This window comes from Synchiropus splendidus, chromosome 16 (genome assembly GCF_027744825.2).
Source record: "Synchiropus splendidus isolate RoL2022-P1 chromosome 16, RoL_Sspl_1.0, whole genome shotgun sequence".
Lineage (NCBI taxonomy): Eukaryota > Metazoa > Chordata > Actinopteri > Syngnathiformes > Callionymidae > Synchiropus > Synchiropus splendidus.
Window position 1 is genome coordinate 7,906,294 of NC_071349.1, and position 25,015 is coordinate 7,931,308.

General features: G+C 45.7%; 1 protein-coding gene across 8 annotated transcripts in view; it reads right to left on the minus strand.

Moving 5' to 3' along the window:
• zgc:110158 (uncharacterized protein LOC553590 homolog) overlaps positions 1–24,347 on the minus strand; it is a 31,882-nt gene extending 7,535 nt beyond the window's left edge. For 2 of the 8 annotated variants that reach the window (XM_053844577.1, XM_053844575.1), the window contains exons 1-5: positions 24,079–24,343; positions 16,934–17,006; positions 15,653–15,714; positions 12,005–12,089; positions 2,896–2,985 (exon numbers count right to left, since the gene is read on the minus strand). In XM_053844577.1, coding sequence (XP_053700552.1) covers positions 2,896–2,985; positions 12,005–12,089; positions 15,653–15,714; positions 16,934–17,006; positions 24,079–24,134 — 366 coding nt within the window. In that variant the 5' untranslated portion in view covers positions 24,135–24,343. Of the gene's footprint in view, positions 1–2,895; positions 2,986–12,004; positions 12,090–15,652; positions 15,715–16,933; positions 17,007–24,078 lie in introns of all 8 variants that reach the window. The other 6 variants (XM_053844580.1, XM_053844579.1, XM_053844574.1 and 3 more) reach the window with 5 other exon arrangements.
• Positions 24,348–25,015: the final 668 nt, after the last annotated feature.

Consider the following 25,015-nt stretch of genomic DNA (forward strand, 5'->3'; position numbering starts at 1 on the left):
TAATATCATAACAAGATAAACATATCGATTAAAATTACACGATCATTTCACTCCGTGGTATTCATAAGGACTCGCTATTCCTTCAGAGAAGCCGCACCGCAGATTTAAGTTTACCTTTTTACACATTAAAACGCGCGGGTGATCGATCCCTTTCACTACAATAAGCGCTTGCAATTTCACTGGGAGCCACATGGGGTCAGTGTTGCCAAAGCAGAACTCAGCAAGGCAGCAAAAGCACAAACAACACAGCAACTTGGGACTTAAACAAAATAGAGACTTAAGCACAAGTTGATTTTTAGCTCCCACAATCGTAACCAGATTGTTCTGGAACAGAGTCGTGGTTCGACGGCGACACTGGTACGTGTTATTGCTGACATTTCACCCCCAGAAATGTCAGCAGGGGGCTAATGACCCCTCATAAATAACTCATTATGCAACAGCCTGTCTTCCGCTCAGTCACTGTCAGCGCCTTCATCTATTCATCGCGACTGTCACCAGCAAGATCATTTACAAATCTTATCACACAAATCATTCGTGGCTGGACCCGGCAGTCAATGAAACAGAGGCAGGAGGTCAGTGGGCCAATAGCTGGACATTAGTGACGGCAAAAGGGCCGCTTTATGAAACGACACCTGCAGTGTCCGTCAGAACAAGCAGGGCAAAACTTGAGCAGATTGTGGCCCAGTGGTGCTGCTCTGGCTCCGCACTTTAATTGTTGTCATGGTTACCGTATGGCTCCCCATTCTCATTACAGATGTCAGCGAATGACCATTAAAATGCACGACTGTGGGGTTCAGGAGGTGGACACATGCATGGTGCGTTCAAGCCCTGACGAAAAACTGCATTGGCGTGAGAGAGATGCGTGTATATGAAGGGAGTTCTGGGGTGGAGAACCTTCTGCCAAGGACTTTACTTACGCTTACAAATGAAGGTGTTGGTGGGAAATGTTATCCATTGTGGACAAAATTACTGGCTGATATGCAAAGCGTTGAATATTTGTCCGCCACCTCAGATTTGTGGATGACAAAATGAACGTGCCTCAACTGTAGCCTTTTGTTTGGCATCTTAATACAGTTTGTGTATTATTACTGTTAACATAGCTATATGAGAAGTCGCTATAAAATATTTTGTTACCCAGCATGCAGGGGGCGCAACAAAACTGAAGCTATTTAAACCTTCTACTTATCTCATGACTGATGATGTTATCATAGTAATGTTACTTTTAAATTACTAGACACATTTTGTGTGTCAGATAAATAGATGCTACACGTCAGCGTCACATTGGTCACACCACACGCACGAGTTACAGAGCTGACCAGGCACAGGCCGCTCTCCTTGAGACATGTTTCATGAGTCGCACAAGCACAGCAGCACCACCTACTGACCAACACACCAGATGGAACCCAAAATAGTGGATGTGTTTTGACATACATTTTTAAAGGAGATTGCTGCCGTCTCTTTTGTCTAGTTACTTTCCCCTGACCTTGTTTCTCACCGTCTCCTTCAGCACTCAAACAGAAGCAGCCCGGTCATCGCAAGGTTTCTGCTTCTAGACTCTGTTACCCAAGCTCTTGCCACAAATCACAAATGTAGAAAAGTATTTTTTAAAAGGCCCAGTGTCACACAGCCCTCCCACTCTAAACAACAACACTCACACACAGACCCCACCACACCAACGTTATAAATAGCCACCGACCCTCCTCACCTATTTCTTTGCCTATTCACAGCTGTACTCTCATAAGCCCCGCCCTCTCTCCTCACCCTCAGTCACACATGCAGCAGAGAAGAGTACGGACTGATAGGTATGCAGCCAAGAGCATTGCAGTCCTGGTGGCAATGATCTCTCCCGCTTCCCCTCCATCTTCTCTCCCTCCCTCCCTCTATCATGTCACTCGCTCTTTCTCTCCAACTCTCCTCAGCCACCTTATCATGCCTGCTGCCAAATGCCAGCGCTGTCCATCACACCACTGCCTTGCTGAGAGTGTGGATGTGTGCGTCTGTGTCTCTCCTGCGCTCCACTCCACAGACAGCCATCTCCCACACTAAAACCTTCCCCTCACAAAAGCGGCGCAGGTCAGAGATGGAGACGGAGATGGAGGTGTGGAGGGAATGAATACAGGACGGCTGAATCACAAATCGGCGGAGCGGCCAGCGAGCTGCAGATGAATGAACGGCGTGAGCTCCCGAGGCCTGAGTGGGTGGAAATATCAAGAGCGGAATGAACAGTGTTTGGAGAAATGTGCTTAAGGAGTGGGAGAGTTGACAGCATAAACTGTAATTATGGTGATAAATCTGAGCTTGTGATTTGTGAAGTGGAGCACTCGATCATATTTTCAGAAGGCAACAGAGTTTCATGTTTTTGGTCAGCACCTGTCTGGCCTGTGTCTTCCAGACCTTCTGTGCTCCTGGATTACAAGAGTGACTCTTGGTGGGAAAGAACCTCCACCAACTGTTGAATCACTCATCTAAATCTACTGGCTCCCCAAAAATCGACTCAGCAACAGCATGATACTGGCGCTTGATAGACTCCCACAGCACCAGAGCGCATCTCAGAGAGCATGAAGTTCAGTTATGCAGCAACTATGTTTGTGCTGTCGAGGCTGGCTCCACTGTGAACTTCCACTTCATTGTACTGAACATATAGAAAGTTGTAACAGTTGTACGATGTAACAGTGCGTCTTCTGACGGCTGAACTTCCTCTGAAATGCTCCTAATGTCTGGCACCTGTGTTCAGCAGGATGAGACCACGGGAAACCTTCTGCGCACAGGCCCAGATCCGGGATGCGGTGCTACTGAATGTCACTCAAAAGTGAAACTAAGCCATAGCAGGGGGGTGTGCGTGGAATGGTCTGAAGACTTCATGAGGAAGATCAGAGCCAGTAAAAGCAGTCTTACCTGGAAGAAGCCTGGAGGCATGGGACCCCCTGGCATGGCATCGTTGGGGGGCATGTTACCCATGACTGGGCTGGGGGCTGCCGCTGCGCTCTGGAAGAGAAGAAAGCAGTCTTTAAATGTAATAGTTGGGGCGTGCCTGTCGTTTTAAAAATGATGTGAGGTTTAAGTCAAAAAACCTAGTTCAAAGCAAAAGACTACAGAACAAAGACTGCCATCCAGTAGGCTCCAAAAATGAAGACACAGTTTCATGAAACCTCATCTGAAATTGTGCTGAAAAACTGTGACTTCACTTTGGAAACCCATGTTCATTTGGTGCACGTTGCTGGAAAGACTCCAACGAACATGTATATTCACTTGGAAGCTGGACATTTACGGGATAGACAAACAATATAAACAGTAAGGAATGCAAGAGTCACAATCCAGGATGATTCTTTCAGCAGTAAAGAGCGACAACACATTATATACTGCATTCCAAATACATTTATGACACACTTGCGTCATAAATCAACAGAGAAAAGTGAAGACCATGCGATGGTTCACTTGTATAATATGGTTAATCCAAGCAGGTTTTTCCATGGGTCATCACTGACAACTGTGAGCTGTACTCCCAAAAAAGCTATTCCCAACCACCATAATGGACTTTCATGATGCTTATTAAGAGTTCCTGAATTCAAATTTGATGTTGGAGAAGAAGTTCATGAATGTGATGGAGCAGCCCCTGACAGGAAATGAAGATAGACAATAAAGACTTTGGATAACCTTCTGTTTATTATATACTTTGTTTTTAGTTCATCATAATTAAAATAAAACAAGATGAATCTCAAGTGAATTTGGGTGCACACCTTCCCATAGTTGGGACAGTCTCTGCACTTGATGAGTAAAGTTGAGATGGTCCAGATGTTCTAGTTTCATTCTGAGATTTGACTCTCTGAAAACATTTCCACAGCATTTTACTTAAAATTTTATCCAGCTATCTTGTGTATGAAGTTGCAGCATATGTGGAAATGAACACATTGAACACATCACATCAACAAGTATTTATCTTACAAGCCATGTTCTATACAGTGGCATTCAAGTCTCATGAAGACGAGGTGGACGATGCAGCGGCTGACCAGGGTCACATCACCACTCTGACCTGGTGATATTTGGGGATCCCTCACTGTATAGCTGTCGGAACAGTTCATGGATGCCTAGGAGCACTTCCAAAGCTACAGTTTTGGCAACACATTGACTGTTTAGTGGATCAAAACAAACAAAAATGTAACTGCACTCAAAAGAATGAGTTCAAAAGTAAAGTAAAAAAAAACATCAAGTCTTCTCCATCACTGTCAGTCAAACAATCAAAGGCAATACCACAAGAATCTGGGCAGTGAGAGGGGGTGAGAAAGCCAGCCTGCCAGATAAATATGATATAACTGTATTCTTGTCAACACTCGTGGACTGAGACGCGTTTTCAAAGTGCTTACATAAGCACACCGGAACAAACACACACGCGCGCGCGCACGCAGACACAAAGAGTTGCATCATAGGCTCATAAAGTGGAGCCAATTCAGTGCAGAGACACAGGACCAGAACAGGGAGGAGGTTTAAGACCCAGGGGAGGGAGCTGTTCACACACATCATTCCACCAGCGCACACACACCCAACATCCATGTGACGCATCCTCCATGCCTGGGCAGCAACACACACTCCCTGTACCCGCTGCACACATACAAGAGCACACCCCTTCTTCTTCCAACTATCTGAAATCAGCACACAAACGCTGACAAATCTCACACACACTCAGACACACCTCCCCCATCTTTATGCTAATTTGGCTACTGAACATGAGCAGGCCACCGAGTCCCTAGGGAAGGAGCAGGGTCGGCTGCTTCCTTCCCTCCATCCCCTCCGAAGCATCCATCCATCTCCTTCACTCTCTCCGCTGCTCACTTCTCCTCCCCTGCTTCTTCTTCCTGCGACCCTTCTCACTTTCGCACACTCCGGCTTCACCATGCCCCCCGAAGCCTGACTCTTCCTCCCATCACAACCATTCCTCCCCTTATCCCCCTATTAGGGCGTCAGCAGCTTGCAGAAGCTGTTGCTATGGAGACGGGTCCTATCTGCGCTCTGTCCCCCTGGCATCCCCCGCTCCAGGAGTGAGGGGGGGAGAAGGGGGAGGGTAGAAGATACACAAGTGAGAAAGAAGAGGAGAAAACGATAAGGGAGGAAAAAAAAAGAAACTGCATGCAGATCATCGTCCACATTCACTTTACTGCCATAGACTATTAACAGAGGCCAATAATGCACACTTCAATTTGCGAGTGAAATTGGATGCAAAGTGAAAATACACTGTTGCCAGCAGCAAAGCGCGAGGTAGATTTAGTATGCAGTCCGTCTTTATTAAAATCAACTGGCCCGAGGAAACGCACAAAAGAACCCAACAGTGCTTTTTCAAAAGTTTCCCCCTCGTGATTCCGAGAGCGCCCTGTAACACCAGCATGGCGGGACAAACTAAAGTCCCCACGGCAAACGCGCTCCCACCATCGAGCAGCCAGATAGCACATGGCGATACAGCTGCCTGAACAGCGAGGGAGAGCCCACCAAAACTCGCAGCAAAATCGACATTAGCAATGCACTAATTAGTTGATACACTGAAGCTCAGTGTTTGTAGTCAAGTTGAATTATTCATTTTGCGTGTGAAGGTATGGAACCGCAGCGCGGCAGACCGACTTGAAAAATAGCTTTCATGTGTGACAAGTCGCAGGAAAGTGAAGAGGATTGTGTTTCTTTCATTGACGAACTCAAAGTTCAACAGAACCCCAGGGAGACATTTTCCAATGTCTGGGAATATTTACACTGTAAACTATAAACCATATTTTAATGGGCTTCCGCAGCACTCGGCAGACAAGACTCTTGCAGCCAATCCTGCGCAGAACACAGAGTTAAGTCACTCTGGAGTGGATTTTACTGCACAAACAGGGCCACCAGGGCGATGAAGTTTAACACAAACTTGTAAGGTGGAGTCAAGTAAATAATTTAAAAGAATTTTGAAAAGATTTCATTGCTGGAACTTATGATCGGACTTGGTTCAGGTTGAGTCTACTGAACTTGAGTTTGAGGGGAAAAAAAGTGCCACAGGAGTGATTTGTTCTTACGCTTATTAAAATCAACATAAAATAAGGAGGAACATATAATAACCTACAGTTCAAAGCTGTTCAATACACTGTAGATCACATATATGGGGTAACAAATGTGCAATAAATAAAAAACAAATAATCACAAAAAATGCTGGAACTATGGAAGGAACTATGTCTTTAACATTTTTAATGTTTCAATGAATATGAGGAACAAAAAAGTCAGTAATATATATATATTTAATTATTATTAAACTAAAAATGGAAAAAAAAAATAATTGAGGATTAAAAAAGTTTCTAAACTAAGAAAGAGAATTTGGAAGGCAAACAGACTATCACTTATGTGTGATGAAAAAGATTTAAAATAAAAGAAAACAAGACAAGAAAAACATTTAAAATAAATTTAACGAATAAATAGATTCATAGCTGGACTGTTTAGCCATTACATCCTCAAAGCAGTGATGATACTCAGATCATGCCCTTCACCTCAACCTGAACTTAACTTGCTGGAAGCAGGAGCTCAGAGACAAGACACACAGGTATCCACTTAAGTCCTCATTGTAACCATGCACCATGCAGTCAGTGTACATCTGGGATGTACTTTCAAATCAAGCAGTCACTGACCACTAGTGGACGCTCTTTCAGAAATACAAATATGTGAAGAAGAACAATGCACATCCCAAAAAATAGCAACTTCTATCATATACTGGACATGAATGGTTCTGTGTGTTGGTAGGGTAACAATGGTGACTGACATCATGACATCACATCCTGTCCAGCTTTATTGGAAGGAAGTGGAGCCGCATCAATGAATGTGAAATGTTGTTAACAGGAACCCAAACATGCAGAAACTTGAACTCTGCTCCATGTGTTTCCTCACAGTAGCAGCAGACGTGAACACATCATGACTCTCGCACCGCGTCCTTGGGGTACCAGCCACAAGCACGCACCAGCAGGCGAGAATAACCTCAGGCCGCGCCGCTGTGTTGGAAGCCCCCTCACATGAGGCGCTGTTCTTCCATGGCATAACTCTAACAAGGAGGAAAGATGGATGGAGGTGTTGGCGGCTCCTGTACAGTATGGAGATAGTGATATAAAATAGCATTGATCCCTGCTTCTCTTCAGCACAGGACCTCCAGGACAGATCAATAGTGCTCAACACATTATTGACCTCTGCCTGATACCTTTCACAGGCAGAAAGACAGAGACATAAACACGAGATGGAAAGAGGAGAGGACAGAGAGAGACAGGATGTATATTATGTGTGTGTGCGTGTGTGTGTGTGTGTGTGTGTGTGTGTGTGTGTGTGTGTGTGTGTGTGTGTGTGTGTGTGTGTGTGTGTGTGTGTTGTGTCCCCGCCTGCAGAGAGGCTACTAATCTACATTCTGGTTCACACTGATATGCACCTCATCACCGTCTCCTTGACCTGCTGTCCTCAACGCATGCACACTCACAGATAGGAGGAGGAGGGATTGAGGGATGCAGGATAGTAAGTGCTTAAAGAGGAGTGGAAAATAGCTGACTGTGAGGATCTACCTCATTTATCAACCCAGTCAAAACAGCGCTTCTCCACAGAGCAACGGGATGCGGTTGCTACACACACACCTCTTTCAAAATGCTTTGAATGCATAAGCGCGGTGACAACCTGGAAATGCCCAGTTGTCCCTGCACACTGTAGCCAGACAGAGCCACGTGTAGCACTAATACATGCTGCAGACACAACAGCCACTCGGCGCGGGAGACCATCCAGACACGAGTGGAATCAAGGAGGAAGATCAGGCGTGTGCAGACATTCAGAACTTCATTTGGAATTTGAGAGATTTTTCTCAGAGTCAAGTCCAGTGAGTGCAACGGAACGCACAAGTATCTGGTTGACAGCGGTATACACTGAACAGGCCTCTCATTGATCGCCAATTAGCTGGTGTACCGTCGTAAGTAATGATCCAGTTAATTTATAGGACACAAAGAGGCGAAGATCACAGTAAAACAGGTGTAAATTCCTGCAGCAGCTCCAACCAAGCGGCAGCCATGTTGACCTACACATCGATCTGTTGCTCGCTGGTATGTTGACAAGACTCATGATCTGGCATTTCGCATAAACTCACGAAGGGTATAACTGTTTTTCATTGCATGTTACGATGCTTCTCAATACAAGTATTTAATCTTGTGGCAACGCAAACAGCGGTGCCCCTGCCGCATCTGCAGCTCCTCTGGAAGTGTCCATATCTGAGCAAGTCACAAACTGAACCTCTAAGTGGAAGCACAAGACAAAGCAGTGTCTAATCCATCAACCTGTGATGCCACAGCATATTTCTGGTATGCAATGATGCACCGGTGTTTCACGACATTTCCTTTTCTAAAATACAGTAGTGTTTGTACGACCTTAGCTAATAGAAAGTCTCCCTGCGGATGCCAGTTTCCATAAATTGAAAAGGATGCGGTATAGATGCCAGACCGGTAAGTGGGCCATGTCTCTGTATCTTCTCACAACGACAACAAAGAAGGCACGCTAACTTGTTGTGTTCACCAACCAATGACTGGTTTTATCATCGACTAGTCACCGACTGCCTGAACGAGTCGACTGGTCAGCATGTTATGTGTACAAGTTAATGAACGTGGCAACATGTCAGAATGTAATGTTGCAAAAAAATAAATGTAATTTAAGTGTTGAAGAGTGAAACGGTCCCATTCTGGGTCGTGATGGTCCCTTAGCCTCAGCGCTAAGAGAGCGATGACATCATGTTAACTGATAAAATAGCCAATTATTGACAACTAGTCATTGCAGAGCTACATTTATCCTTGTGATTCTGAAAAGAAACTGTGGGTGTGTGAGTGACAACCTGCTCCAAGACGTCTGAAGCTTTGTCATAATTAGCAGTGCTGTCAGTGTAAGCCATAATGAATCAAGATGCTGCAAGTTCTATGTTTTCAGAGTTTTTTATCAGATAGTTTTGGAACCTTTGATGGGAAAAACATTTAAACTGAAGATTATGATATTGTGGATCAATCTCAGTTTGACTCTAGCTAGCATTGTTTAGCAATGCATGTTGCTCGTGATACACTGTACTCAATAATACTCTTAAGAGGACAAGCCAAAGGCAGTAGAGTCATGTTACTGGTCTAACATGTGGCCAGTTACCATTGTATAAATGACACAAGTCACTTTGAAAATACCACAACAACTCATGTTATCAGCACAACTTTGATATTGTCTTTAAATCCGTAGTTGCCAGCTAGCAAATACACCTTCACATATTGGGAGTTGTGACTGACGCTATGCTGGACGAATATGCTGTCACACCTTTCTCCCAAGTGGTGTGACCTTTACATGGTCTTACAATATGGAGTCACAGAAATGGCCTACAGATCGGAAGCATGCATGTGCAGCACAGCAAAAGCAAAGCAAAAACGAGGCATACGGCCGCAGAATGAAATGTGAGGAATGTCCCATTTGTCATCAACACTCCGCTGGGAATGGCAGCAATGTTGCGTTCGCAACACATTTGAAATATGCAAAGTCAAGCATGAGCTGGTCGTATTTCAAGATCAGGTTACCGAGTGAAACAACTTGTTTACAGTCATAAATCGGTAACTGATGACTGCAGACTGAATCCTGGGCAGTCAGGACTCTTCTGAACCTAGTTCTGATGTTATGTTGGGCAAACTTCTGTCAATTTAAATCAGAGTCCATCAGTATTTTCTTAGTTTATGACGGGAACATACAGATGCAGAGGGAGACCTAGTTGTTGCGGTAAAAAGAGGTGCACCACTGGAGTTGTAAATACCCGGATTGTCTTCTGGTTGTGCATTCATGCCGTCCACTCTGCCCTCACCTCAGCACAACTAAGCATTGTGGGTAAACAGCAAGATTAGCCAATCAATCTTCTCCCAGGAACAGTGAGGGAGGGGAATGGGGGGGTCACTGAGGAGAGGAGGACAGGGAGAGGAAGGGCACGGAGGCTAAGGTGAGTAAGAGGGCGGGGGGGTAAGAGTTATACAGCATAAACGGGTGAGGGGGAGGTGACGCAGAGCTAGAGTAAAACAGAGAAAAGCAGCAGAGGAAACATGATGTAAACAAGATGATGCTGTAAAACACAAGTAAGAGGAGTGAAGGGGGGTGGGTGAAGTGACAGAAGTAGGCGGACGAGAAAAGCAAGAGAGGGGAGCAACAAAGCAGCATGGAGACGTTGAGAAGAAAACGTTCACCTGATCTAGTCTCATATAATTGAGGCTTTCATAACAGGAGAGTGTTGGACATCCACTGGATCGAATACATCTGCAGTACCATTACACGAACATGACAAACAGACTCACTTCTGTGGTCCAGAGTCGGCATTGTACAGCCTCAGTTGGGTTTCAGAAACACAATTAAAGTCCATGTTTAAGTCTAAATGTTCCGACCCCAACAACGGTAAATACCATCTTCACCTTCATGACCTACAAAAACACAATTACTACCCATTCTGCAAGAATGACATCATGAATGATTATTAGCTGATGATGAGAGAAACTGGGGGACGTAGTCCTAGACTGACCCTAACACGCCGCATCTCTGTCACACAGGAAGTAATAAAAAAATGATTCTAGTAGTTCAGACCCAAAATATGTTTGAGCTTCAATGTTGGTCTTCTCACTTCCTTCATGGATAAATGCAGTACCCAACCCTACATCCGACTTCACTGTTGCACCCTCGCTGCAAGGATGGGGGCATGCCAAAATCTGGTGCACCAGGGGCCACAAACTCGACCCCTGGTAATACACCTGGAATATGATGCCATTCATATTCTCACTCATAAACACAAGTCGAAGTTTTCACCAGCCTCCTCGCGAAGACAAGAGATATATTGATCAGTACTTACACTGACCACGCTGCGTTATACTCAGTACAGTATTGTGTATAGTAAACGTAGAGAGCAACATCCCCGCCACCCATTTTGCCAACCAAAGGCAGTGTTGGAAAACCTTCCACTGCTGCCCAATGCCTCTTCAAGTGTCCCAGTCCTGAAGACAAAAAAACAGCTTCACAGATAAAGTGAATGAGCTCTTCCGACCAACATGTTCTAGAAAGGACCAGAAGTCGGAGACGAGCCTGGGGGGCGCTGGAGCCAAAATTAACCTCCTTCCTACGCCTCAGCTTCATCACTGCTATGAACAGACAGTAAACATCGACACAAACAGGGTTGACTGGCACTGAGGGTGTGAGCCCCCCCGACCCTCCCACCAGTGGGCCTGCTGCCAAAGATGCCCCACGTCCAAAAATACACACACATACACACAAACACGCACGCACAAATCCCTGGCTTAGCCTCAGCCCAGTGCCGGGATTACCGGATTAGAACTCTATTCCATTATCTCCCCACACTATACGGCGCGCACGCATACGCACACTTACAGACAGAGCCACGCTGTCTTGACCAGGGACGGCAGGCTGAAGATAGATGCAGATGAGTACAAATCGCAAGACAACATTTACACAACAGGGACTCCGGTTTCCCCCCCAACACTTTGCATCACCATTAAGGTTCACTCTGAAGTTGTTAGTATGACTTTACTCCATCTCACACTGAACATCAGATGTGGTTGTGAATTCCAGCATATCTGAACATGAGGTCTGGTGGTCCGGGAGCAGGAAAAAGAGCCGGCTGGAGTGCAGCAGATACAAACGTTCAGAGATGTGGGGATAAACAACTAACATCTGAAGATGCAACTTCTCCAGCAGACATTTGAAGCTGTGGGATTACCGGTTCTATGACACACCTCACATTGGACAAGAGGGTGTGAAGCAGGCTCCACTGAGATGGTCAACCAAGCAAACCATATCTGAGGTACACAACAGTAACTCCCTCTGAGGGCTGGATACAGAGGTTCGGGAGTTATTACACGACATATTCGTGTTCAGATACGCCGGTCCCTGGGAAACATCACGACATGCACCTCTTCATCCCTGAGCCAATCTATGCATGTGAGATGGGGAAAAAGCATCTGTCACTTACATAGTCATGGAAGGCCTTGGCTTCACTGGAGTGCTCGCAGGTCTCCCTTCGGTCCGGTGCGGCACAGTACAAGTCCCAGAACACACTGAACGGAGGAGAAAGAGGTAGGGGTCAGAAGGTCACAGAGCTGCGCATGCAAATGTGTAACAGCTATTCATAACCCATTCACACACACTCTGCCAATCTCCCAGTGCTCTGAAAAGTGGCTCTCGAGAGTGGGTACCATGTGACCCCCCATCACACTCACTCCAAAATGATGCTTCTTTATTATGATGGCTTAGTTTTTTCATCAACTGTTGTAACAAATAAAGTACAATGCATCATACATTGACAAAAGAGGCATAGTTTGACTGATGTTTGTTTTCCGCAGGCTTTCATCATGACAGAAAAAAGGTAGCCAAAGTAATTACATTCTATCTCAGCTTCATTCTGTTCATCTTTTTTTCTGGTTATTAAAAATATGTCCTTGGTTCCGATGTGCTGATTGGGCTTAATGGCCCTGATTTCCATTCTTCCAAGTCAGCAGAACTGAAAACCTCTAAGGTGAAAAGTTAAAGAATCTTAAGAGGTCTGTTCAAAGCATTAACAAAGTCAGCGACTCTGACCAAACCCAACCAGCAGGGGGGCGGGCGCACGCTGGACTGAGGCTTCGTAAGCACGTCACAGTGGAGTTCTGTCATGTGAGAAAAGTGAAGACATCGATGATCGTCGTCTTTTGTTCACTGGCCAGCGATCCCTCATGACAGATCATGTGATTGCATTCTGGCTCGGGGGTCCAGCACAGACCTCAGCAGACTCCTCTGCCCCAGAGGGGGGCGTCAAATCAAACAGCCAACAGGTAACCCAGCTCACAGATGTAAATATTGAGTGAGAAACATCTCAACAAATGAGAGATGTTAAAAAAAGATGTGACCTTTGCTTTCACATGGTTTTTATACACCCCATAACACAAGACTACTGGTTCAGTGACATCATGTGGCTTGGTTGTCGCATCAAATCCCTTATTAACTCATTCAGAAGAAACACGTCATGCATTTCTGACTTGAGAGTTTTTCTTTAGGTTGCATGCAGTCTTAGCTGGAATGGCTCTCGTTTTTCTAAATCTGGTTGCGTAGTATCTGAAGTGAGCATGTTCAGGGTCTCCAGAATTGCAGAAAGCAGCATTTCACTTTGTAAATCTCTGATGACCATTGCAAGCACCTAGGAAGAACTAGTACAAACTGCAGCCCCCATCTCCCTTTAAATGGCACAGACTGTGGTGCTCACACCCGGTATTACACTTGTTGGTCGCAGTGGGAGATGTGGACTCTCCTGGACGTGAAGGTGAGTGGCGATGTGTGAGAGGCAAGCACACCATCCACTACTGGGAGGTGTGTGAAGGTCTGGTCTCTGAAGAATGTTGCCTTTGGTGTCACGATTCTTCCATTTCAATGTAGAACTGCGACTAGTTAGCCACTCTGGAGTCAGGTGTATGTGCTGCAGTAAGGAGCCCCCTAGTGGGCGCCAGCACACACACATAAAACTGAAACATAAGCCATGCTTCCATACAGAAGGCAGAGTCCCGTTTTCAAAGGTTTCTTCTGGGTAATTTTGGAAACTTTGTTGAAACCTAACAGGTAATTTTACTTATTTAGAAGTCTTCGTTGAAAATCGCTTGATCAAATAATGCAGCGTAAATGAAACACCCTGTCAACCACAGTTGGTACGGCCAGTCCTCTTCACCTCAGCCTGCTAGTTTTGGTTCGATGGACGTGGTGAGATTTATTTGCAGTGTGGTGGTGATCAGGGAGAGTATTTTAGACCATCTGACTGATTCTACAGAGGAGGAAACTGAGGAAAAGAGGACAGCAGTGTCTCATCATGTCCACTGTCCTGTATCAGACTTAAGACTGATGCCACAACTGCAGCATATTGCAGTATATGTCACTATATTTTAGAGGTAGTTTTACTCAATGAATATGATATATGAATATTTCGTCACGAGAACTTGATTCTCCATGCCCTGTAGAGAGTGTGCTGCTCATGGGCGCTCATGCAGTCAAGTCATTCTTTAAAATACAATGACTGAAGATCTAAACGCTCATGGTGAAACTATACTAGTGACTACGGGTAACATGCAGAGAGACACCGCTAGGCAAGAATTAGAAGCTAAAATGAGAGGAATGATGGGGGCCAGCCGCTTTATTCACCTGACGTTGCAGCATTACACACACTTGAAAACCACCTTTAACATTATTCACAGACAAAACTGGATTCACATTGCTCTGGAGTGGAGGTCTTCAGCCACGGCTGGACTTCATCTGTTCTCTCAGGCCATAGATATTGAGCAGGTCACTGATGATTGTTTTATTCCTTCATGGCAGCAGCTGCGTCCCAACATTCCTACCTGTTCAAAGTTCCCCGAGCGACGGGGTCATTAAGGTGGGTGACAGTGGCGACTCCTTCAGAGTCACTTACAGAGGTATTTCTGTAACGCTGAACGATTCCCACCAGTAATTACGTGATTAGACCCCTCAACTTGAAACGGTAGCTACAGCTTTAACTGCTGACGGTGATTTGGCAACACGACAAGTGAAACTACCGGTCAGTGTTTAAAGTGTGACTGACCCCCTGAGGTCAGACCTTAGCTGGGGGGCAGAGCTGACAGAAGGAGGTTGGAGGGAGCCAACAGAACAGAGTGGGGGCACAAAGGAAGCTGGAATGCAACGGGTTAATCTGCTAAGAATCCTTCTCCTTTGTGAACAAAGGAGACAAGTGGGAGGTGGGGGGGCACACAAAGGGTGACGGTGGGGTGAGGAGGGGGAGGGGAATGCAAAGGGGGAGGCCATTCCCTAACCATCTGGATCCATTGTTTCAGGACCAGGGCTAAAAAGATGGAAAACTGGAGGAGGGGCAAACTGGGGGGGTCACGCCCTTGGAGAGTCTGGTCACCCACGAGGCTGACTGGGTGAGACCTCACACCCATCAGAGTCATTTTAATCATCATTTCCCAAAGTCATTCATGAGACAGGATATTAGAGCCAGATCAAGGAGAACTCACTTCACTGGTTAACAAGATATCGTACTTGTCTACAAGGTATTTGCTGTGAATACCTCTAGTGAGCAAACAAAAATCAGTCACCAGAGTTTCACCAGGACAGAAAACCATCTAGTAACCATAGGGCCATTATCCTGGAGGACTTGGAAAAAGTGGCAGTATAATTTGATTTGTTACTTTTACTGGGTGAATAATGCTTTGCTATCGCCTCTTTCCGGAATACTACAGTAATTTGTGTTCTCCTTTCAACAGTGCTACAGACCAAATAAAAGTAAATATATTGTTTTTGGCTGGTGGTGTCATATGAGAGACAACATAGTCTGATCTGTCCATCAGAGGGAGGGAGACAGGTAAGACAGCAGGTAAAACATCTGTCCTCTTAGTTGATGCTAGAAGCAGGGAAAATTGACGCGCGAAGGATTAAGATGATGGAGTTCTGGTAGATGGAGCGTGAACAAAACCTGTTTTCAGTAGTTAGTATAAGAGGCAGGAAACGTCTTAACCTGGTGTTTGGACCTCAACCTTCTTCAGTTAAGGTGCAAAGTTCTCCAGGTGGGGATGGCACCAGTTACAACAAGGCTGACTGACCAGACACACACACGAACACTCACCACCACCACGAGTGGAGAAATCCAGGGGGTTCTCCTAACGTGATGTTCTTCTCCCATCTTATCTGAAAAACGAGTGCAGTGAAAACACTTTGAGTGGAGAAAAGGAGAATCATGTTAAACAGATAAACGACAACTGAAGTAGAGCAAGAAGACAAATTCAAAATAAGTCATGAGTTAAGAAGACACCAAATGAGCACAAGTGAAAAGAAAAAAAGTACATCAACAGCAGAGAAAAAGAGTTTAATGTAGGCAATTAAACAAAGACAACAAAAGAATATTAGAAAAAGAAGACAGCATTCAGATAAAAAGGAGAGCAAGAAAACATGGTGATGGAAAAGGATGGTGTTAAAACATTTAAGAGCTGCAAGTTTATATATATATATATATATATATATATATATATATATATATATATATATATATATATATATATACAAAGAAGGAACTGAATTACAATATTGGTAAAAACAGGAATAGAAAAAGAGAGTAGTGAAGTAAAATGTAGAATTAGTGACGAAGGAATCAGGTGTGACAAAAATGTAAAGGAAGAAAAAAGTTTGGGATAAAAGGAGGAAGAGGAGAGCGAAGCGCAGCAGAATCACGTCTCTGGGTTTAGAACATATAATCACTCGGTCACAAACTTTGCCTCGTACTCAGAGCTGAAACGCCGTCACACGACTCATGTAAACCAAGAGGACTTATTTTAAACAGTCCGTCAGAGCTGCATCACTTTGCTTCAGTCAGTCACTGTAAACAAGAGCGGACGGTGGCGATCCAAAACGAAGAGCTTCCTGCTGAGAGGTGCAAAACCGCCGCACCACCCCAGTAGACAAACAGCTACAAACAGCTCCACTAATGCCACTAAGTGGCGTTGGTTGACTTTAAACATGACTCACGGTGGCGTGCAGGATGTGGTGTAACTTTATAGGAACCTTATGAAAAATGTATGCCACACCTCGCACTCGTGTAATCAGGAGTACATTTAGACTGACAAGTATATATCTGAGAGGCTGTACATCCGTCCGCTATCTAACATCTACTGGAGCGGCGTGAGGCTTTACTGACCAGAGAAATCGAGCCGCTTTACATTCATAAATAATCCAGGGCCATGTTTCAGGTAACATGAGGACTTTCAAATGTGGCCGCACTTGCTCAGCATTTCCCATTGAATTACAAGTTCTCGTGAGATTCTTGCTTGAGACAGTGCTAAACACAAGGAGGGCAGCGTCTCAGGTTCGGACCCGGTCACAGGAAGATGCAGTGTTCTTGAACATGTCTTACCTCGGACAGGAACGTCTGTGCCGACTTCTGTGCTCCCACATGCAGGAGGTACTCGTACACATACAACGCTAACCTGAAACACAAACAGGAGACGGAATATTGGTGAGGAGCTCAAACAGCAGCATTCAGACGTGTGTCAATATGCTCAGGATTATCGCTGACTTACAAGATTAGAAACAAATATTTGGAGGCAGATGCTTTTCAAGTCCACTGATCAACATTTCATAGTAAGCGATCCACACACAGCGAGCTTTTGTGGTTCCACTTGAAATGACCACTCAAGTCAGACTCCTTCACACGGAGGTCTCTGATTCATTCATTAGAATGAGAGTCAACGAAAACTAAACAATCACAATATTAGATTGGATCAAAACGAAAGATGTATTTGACCAGACTGTGGTCTCTAATACATCAAATCTAACTTGACTATTTAAACATATTAAACATAAACAACGACTATCAAAATATTCCAGTTTATATCTGGAGGGTATTTCCAGGGAGCTGAATATAAACAACCAGAAGCAAGTTTCAAACATGAAAATTCATAAACAGTTTTAAAACAGTGGATAGAGCAAGTGTGCAGTATTTTGGATTCGAAACAAGGCAACCTGTTCAGGGTTCTCTGGACTAGATGTACCCTTAAAAATGGATGTACCAGTTAGCACAAAGGACGGGGAGAGATACTTTTCACGGTATTGAGAAACAAGCGTGTAACATTTACATCATGTTGTAGCATCTCTACTCAGACAAAGGTACACGCAGTCTGTCAAGCGCCACTCCTAAAGACCAATATTACTTCGACAGTACTTCTGAGGGAACATTCTTTCAGAAAGGAAACTCCAAGGACAGACTTGCTGCCAGACATTTGAAGGATTCTATTCAACTCTGGACAGCCACATGTACAACAGGAGGCGACCACTATCACACTGCACCAAGAGAGCAAGGCTGTTGGATCGCTGCAACTTCTGGGCATTGAAATTGAGTCAGGATTTCCTCCAGGACATTTCCAACAGCGGCGCACCTCCGTAAAGGAGGCACCAGGGCAGACTCAGCATCAGGGCATCAACAGCAAGAACCCTGATTTAACTAGTGTAAACTAAAGTAAAACTGGAGAAAACTGGACCAACCAGACTTCAGCTATTTCATGCTTCAACTATGTAACGATTAGAAAACATCTAGTTTCCAATCGCCTTTTAAACCATGTGGTGATGAATGTTAGACAGATGTGACGGCGGGCACGACACCAGACGGCGCATCCTTTTCACATCGAAAGGCAATAACCTTGTTTTTGTGGATGCAGTAGTACATCAAGAACTGGAGGGCAGATTCTTTCACGATAAAAATATTTCAGTTATGATAAATGCAGTCTGTTATTGAGTTATATGAGCTGATGACATGAAACAAAAGGCAATTTAAACTGCAATATGTACCTCGTCCTCGGAGAATAATGAAGCAGGCCATTTTCAACGATCATGACATCGCCGAATGAAAAAAATGGATGAATATTTATAATATCACATTCAAGAGATGAGCCCGGCTAACGCACAAAAGGGTAGCGACTGAAGAGCACAGCAACTCAACACTGTTTGGATGAGGAGTTATCCAGTCGTATTTGACTTGTGGAAACGTATCCCTACTTTTTAACCAACTTCCTGTTGTCAATCACTTGTTTCTCAAAGTTTCTGCTGTGTCCACTCAGCAAACCTCGCTGAGATGTTTCTGATCAGAAAGCTGACCGATCGGGTTCCTACATGTCTGTGCGCCATCAGTTTCACCCACGTACAATACCACACAAACGCCCTCAACGATAAAATACAACAGGGTCTCAGTGAATCCAGTGATCCGCCAGGGTCTATTAACAGACTAGGATCATGCTGTGGAGTGGGAAACCCCTATTGACCCAACATTGTCCTCCTAACTCCTTCACTTAGTCATGTTTAATAGGCTGTTAATGGACCATCAATCGACCGGCGGTGTGGATATGACAGTGCCCCCCGTGCCCAGAGCAGGCCTCGCTCCTGACGGGCCAATATGGTCCTAATGAGAAGCACGGCAGCTCAGTGTCGGAGTGGCCGTAATTAGTCAATGAAGTGATCAATGAAACGTGAGTTTGAGCTAATCAGACGGTGGTGGGCCACTTGAAAGGGTGGAGAGTCTTCTTAAGCACATTAAGCTGATTTTAAGCCTCTTAAGACGGAATATATTCAACAATATGACTTCCTGAATGGGCTGCCCGTAAGCCCCTTCCAGAGCCATTTCATATATTTACAAAAACTAATTTGACAAAGCTGGAGAGGAGAGGTCATGGCTCGGTTTAGTTTCTAGCACTGAATCACAAGAGGGTGTCGACGAGATGTGAAGTCACCTCCGTGAGGATGCAGTCAAAACAGGGGCAGTTACAAGAATTCAACTGGCAGATCAGACACCCCAAACTCCTCGCAGACATCTTCATTTTACAGAGACGCCTCAAGAACCTTTCATTTCCACAGATATGCATACTGAATTTAAGCTTCTGCCGCAGCCACAACATACATTCAAGGCTCGCTGCCACAACACACAAACCAACAACCTGCACATTGTTTATTTTCTGCACTGGTTAGAACAATTCTAGCTCTTTAGCAAATATGTGATCAGCCATCTATAAGTCAGGAACATCCAGTCAAGAATTTAAAAGGGGGAAATAGTGATTTTGTTTTTTTGGGATAAAAAAAATCCCCACAAAAGAAGATTTCCAGACGGCAGGGAGGAAAGCCTGTTAGGACGGACTTCAGTGTACCGTGATACAGTAATCCTTTAACTATCAGGGGTCAGGTTACGGACAGGTGAGAAAGAAATTTGGTTTATGAATTTAACCTACAGTACACCACTAAGACTTTTTTTTTTTGAAGAATTCCTGCCTGGCCTAAGAAACCAAATCCCAGCATCTTCTCCCTCCTCTTGGCTTCTTCTAATTCTTCAAATTATGCGGCTAAAAACAATCTCAAACCTAAAAGTTGAATTTGAATTGTGACACACTCGTGACATGAACGCGGTAGCCGCTAGATTGGCTAGCTCGGCAACAGGATAGATACCAGGTGCCAGCATGGAGAATCAGCCAACCAGCCTGAAACCAAACTGAAAAAAGGACTGCATCCGGTTGTCTATATTTTAGAGACGAGTGTCAGTCTCAGGTGATTTCCAGGACATGCTTTTTCCCTCCTTTTCCCTCCCAACTACAAATCTTCACCAGCACCTTTAACGTCACCACTATGTGGCGAAGCAGTGCGAGGACAGAGGTCAGAAAACATCACAATACCAATTCTATATTCACTATATCTCAACCTTTTTACCCGAATTGTGCAGACCTATTAGACAACCATAAAAAAACAGATCAAAAAGTCCAGAACAACTCAGGTAAAATAAGAGGCAAAGCGAAACATGTTACCCTCAGTTGATCATTGAAGAGCAAGTAAGGCCCAGTTTTCTACATTCAAGTCGAAGATTGCAGGGTGAACATGTCTCCCTGTGTTCCACCTGAACTTGTCACCACACCAGAAAAAAGCTGAGAAGACATTACCAAACAGACATGCTGGGACTATCACTCTCTGAGTTAAACACGACAACGATTTGTGCTTTAAACTGAAGCGACATATGCGGACACTTGTGAAGAAAACCCATAACTAAGAACAGGTACTCAAGCAGTGCGACAGCCGTCACTTTTGAAATCACAATAATGACTCAGGCTGTCATCGGGGAGACTGATAGCTCTTGTACCGTTTATGTTGTTCTGTGGGAGGACACTCAAGTACCCCAAGGAAATCGAAGCGCTCCAAAAAAAGCAAGCTCACTTCACCCGACGGCGGGCTGCCCCGAGGTTCGATCCAAAAACGCTCTTGCTGTGAAGCAACAGCGTCGACCACTGTTTCGCTTTGAGAGGGATGTTAGGGTGAACTAACTGTTCCATGGAGGCAGACAGAGCGCAAAACAAAAGGCATGTTGCAAGTTAAAGAAAAGGCAGCTGATAATGCAGCTTCCTCTGGAGTCGCAGAGCTTCTCTGATAGAAGACAGGCTGTTGACAGTGTAACTGTTACAGCTGATTACATTCTAGCTGCTGGGACGTGAAGAAATATAGACGCTTCAGAAGAGGAAATAGGGCAATTAAAGTGAATTATTTTCTAAAGAGAAATGTGCCATTCTGACCAACAATTGTAAACTATACTGGCCAAACACAACTCCACCAGGAGCCATAACAGCAATGTTCTGGACTGTAGGGTTGAGGAAAAGAAGCCGCAGTTTGTCGTAGATGGACGGACACAGTTCACATTCACAACACTTATGTCATCATACATTAAATGTCTTCGGACATTGAAGGTGTTTAGGTTTGAGTGTTTCGCAGAACCAAGCCAGAGGTCCCTAGTTGGAAGCACAGTTTACTTAACGGTTGAAGAGAAAGGATCACGATGAACAGCTCCTCAAACTCAGCGCCTTGACTGGGTTTCAACCCTTTGTGTCATCACTACCAAACTAAATGACTATTTTGTTCTCACTCCGGCTTGAACTGCTACCATCGAAAACCTAAACAGTGATACAGTTTCACTACAACTAAGGGGGCCTTCACATGACAGACACGGTCGGATCAAACTCACAAGCAAACCGAGCTTTTATTCGCCCAAGGAGAGTCGGTTCATGCAGGAAGTGATGTGATCACACCAGCCACTGTTCGATATTTTTCTTTTGGCATTTAGGAATAAAACACCACGAACAAAGGCGCAGCTGAGGTGCATCACTAGCACAAGTCACCCGTGACAGCCGAGACCGCTTCTTCTTTGTGGCAGAATTATTCGCCCTAACTCAACAGACTGCCCCCAGCTGGTTAGAATCAGCACTGAGGAAAGGGAAGAAATGAAGAATGATGGGGTTCTATCCCGCGCTCCAGCAGCATAGGGGCCCCTACACAGGAAAAATACCAGGCAAGCTGGTCAGTGTTCCTTCCTCTTCTGTGGAGCAGGACGCCACTGTGTAAGGATCAATGAAGACCCAAACCCTGACACATCCTCTCCGCCATCAGTGCAACCCGCAGGGTGAAAGTGCCCAAAATGGCACAAACAGAAGTTGTCCTCTAAGAGCAACCAATAGGGGAATGTGCAGGCAGTTATGAATTATAAAGCCTCTGGGTGTCAATCAAGACTGACAACCCTGCTCAGTCATCCAGCAAGATAAAGAGATAAGGCAGAAAAATGTCGGTGTCCGGGCCATAACTTTCTAGCCACACACAAGCAAAGACCTCAGAATTCCTGGAACTTCCTATCTTCCTTCTCTCCTGCCACCACCTTGAACAAATTCTAAATTCCAGTTGTCCAGCTCACTGATGTCTGACCGGCCACACCGCTCTCACCGAGGCCTTGAACTATGGATCATGTTTGACAGAGGAAACTGCATTGGTGAGTTGCTTAAAATAGCTTTTTGGAATGCACGCACACCTTCACCTGACCATGTGGCCGAGGGAATCTGACCACTTTCTACAGCTCCCAGCAATTTGTCGGTCACAAAGCGGACTGACCGCTGGTGTAGAGTGCAAGTCAGTCACTCGCAGGTCACACTGGCAGATGCACTTCGGTCCTCACTAATCACACATGAACACCAACACAGCCCGTTTCATTTTAGAAAGACGACGTGCCTACAGGCGCCGTCGGCGATCTGGAAGCAGCTGGACATGCTTGCAGGATGTGAATAACAGTGTGTGACTTGCAGGGTAGAGTTAAGGACTTGATGTCTGGGGATGGAGGGATCACGCTGCAGATCCACCCCCCAGAGCCAATCGATGAAAATTTTATGTGTGGTGTGTTTTTGTGTGGGTAGCAAGGAGGTGTGTGTGTGCGTGCGTAGCTTGCCTCCTGCATTATTAAAAGTTCAGAAGCTCACTCAGGGACGAGGAGTCAAGGCTTCTGAGGCACTAAGCATGGACACAGTCGTCCCAAAATGTTGTTTTGATGTTCATAAAGAGGAGCTGACCTACTTTGATGAGTGAGATTACGGCATAAAAGGTCAAGTGACTGGGTCCGGATCGAACTGTGGCCGACTTCATTCCAACTTCCACACCATGCGGACTGACTTCCCGACCTTCCGCCGTCCCCCTCGCACGCTCCCACTCAGGGTCTCCCAGTGGTCCACCAGCATCATACCCAACATCCTGGCAATCTCAGATTAAACATGGATGAGTCTAGCCCAGCATATATGTCCCTGCCTCTCACCAACCCTGAAGCAGAAGCTGAGAGCAGCTGCTTCGGTCCATCTCAATAATTCAACAGTGACGGGAGGGATGAGGGGCAGCAGTCGGATGGAAGAGGTTGGAGGAAGACATTAGAATAGTCAAGCGTAAAGGAAGGATGGAGATCTCGGAGGGATGATGCTCCAGGTAGCAAGGACTGGGTCCAAGCTCATTTAAGAAGTGAACTTTTTAGTCTGAGAAAAGAACTTGTTGACAAGTCCAGGGTGGGTAGTTTGGAAAAAGGCAGAGTGGGTTTAGAGTGGGTTCGAGACCAGAAGGTGATGGAGCTGTGAGCCAGGGAGCGAACAACAGGCATGGAGACCTGCAGACAAAGGGACCGGAGCTGATGCCGCCCTGGCTCGGAGTCCCAGCTCCTCTGAACAGCAGGCAAGACGGAAGCCTGGGCTGGATCGCTGGGACAAAGTTTCGGGGGGAGATCTAGATGGGACAGCCGAAGTTCCGAGCCCCGCTCCCCCCCGGAGGCAGCAGCAGCTGGAGTCCGCCGAGCGAGCGCGCTCACCCGGACGCGGCGGAGCTCCGTGCAGCGCTCCGCGGAACACTCTCAACAAAAGCCCAGGCGCACACCTCCAGGTGCATTGTTCCCAGAGGCTACCCGGAACACTCCTCAACCCGGGTGCTTACTAGTTTAACCAAAACACGTGGAGCCGCTCCGTGGACGCGGAAGCTTTAGCTCGGGCAGGAGCACAAACCACCGCGTTTAAACCGAGCAACCAGGCTCGCCTGTGGGCCAAGCGAGGCCGGAACATCCGTGCAGCTGGAGTAGCAGGCAACAAAGCCCACAAGTGCCCCGCTGCTCCCAGCGAAACCCCAGCTGACTCGAGTTGCCCAACATCCCAAGTTTAGCCACCGAGCTGCACTCTTCCGCGCCGTACTTACTTCTCTCGCGCCTGGCTGTCGGAGGGGACCACAGCTCCTTTGCCCTTGCCGTACATCTTTGGAAGCTGTCGTGACACTTGTTTTATCCCACTCGACACCTGTCAAAGAAAGTGACCAGGAAAAGCTACTATCTCCATAGCTACCCAGTTAGTGTTGTCTCCCTCTCTCTCTCCGCTTCCCCCTCTCCCTCTCTTTCTCTCTCTCTCTCGCTCTCCCTCCCTCTCTCTCTCCGCATCCCCAACATTGCCCACAAATCAGGCAGGGTTTCAGCCGGGGGGAACTTGAAACCGTCCACTTGGTGGAGCTTTTTTTTTTTTTCAATCGCTGTTCCTGGATTCGGGTTTCACTCCCTCCGCTGCACGACGGTGGGGGCTTCTTAAAGAGACAGCGGCTCACTTATTGTGCACTTCGCTCAAGTTCAAGTTGTTCGAGGCCCTGGGTGCTGTTTCTCTGCGAGTGACCCGGAATAATATAATATCAGGTACGTGTGCAGACATCTGGGCGGTGGGGGGGCGGGTGTTCAAGCCAGGAAAAAAAGGCCAGCCAATCCCAAAGTGTTATTCAGCAGTCGGCTCCTTTTGGATTCATAAATGATCTAAAATTAAATGTTATGAAATACACATCAAATAACTTAAAATAATCAATATGTGACCAAACATATTAGGTGACGTTAGTCTATAAAATGTAATGTATTTTACAGTGAGCTAATCTGAAACATCAAACTAGCATACGAGTCCTCTGGACAAAAATATATATGAGAGACCAGGGAGCAACTTTTTTTTCCTCAGGAATGAAAAAGAAAAGCTCCAGAAGGGGCACTTGTCTCTTGCAGGGAAAAATGGCTGGTGCGGGAGCACCACTCGGGATCGATCTGTGTGCGTCTCTGTGTAATACTACAGTGATTTCAGATGAAAACTGTGAGCAGAACTTTGCACCT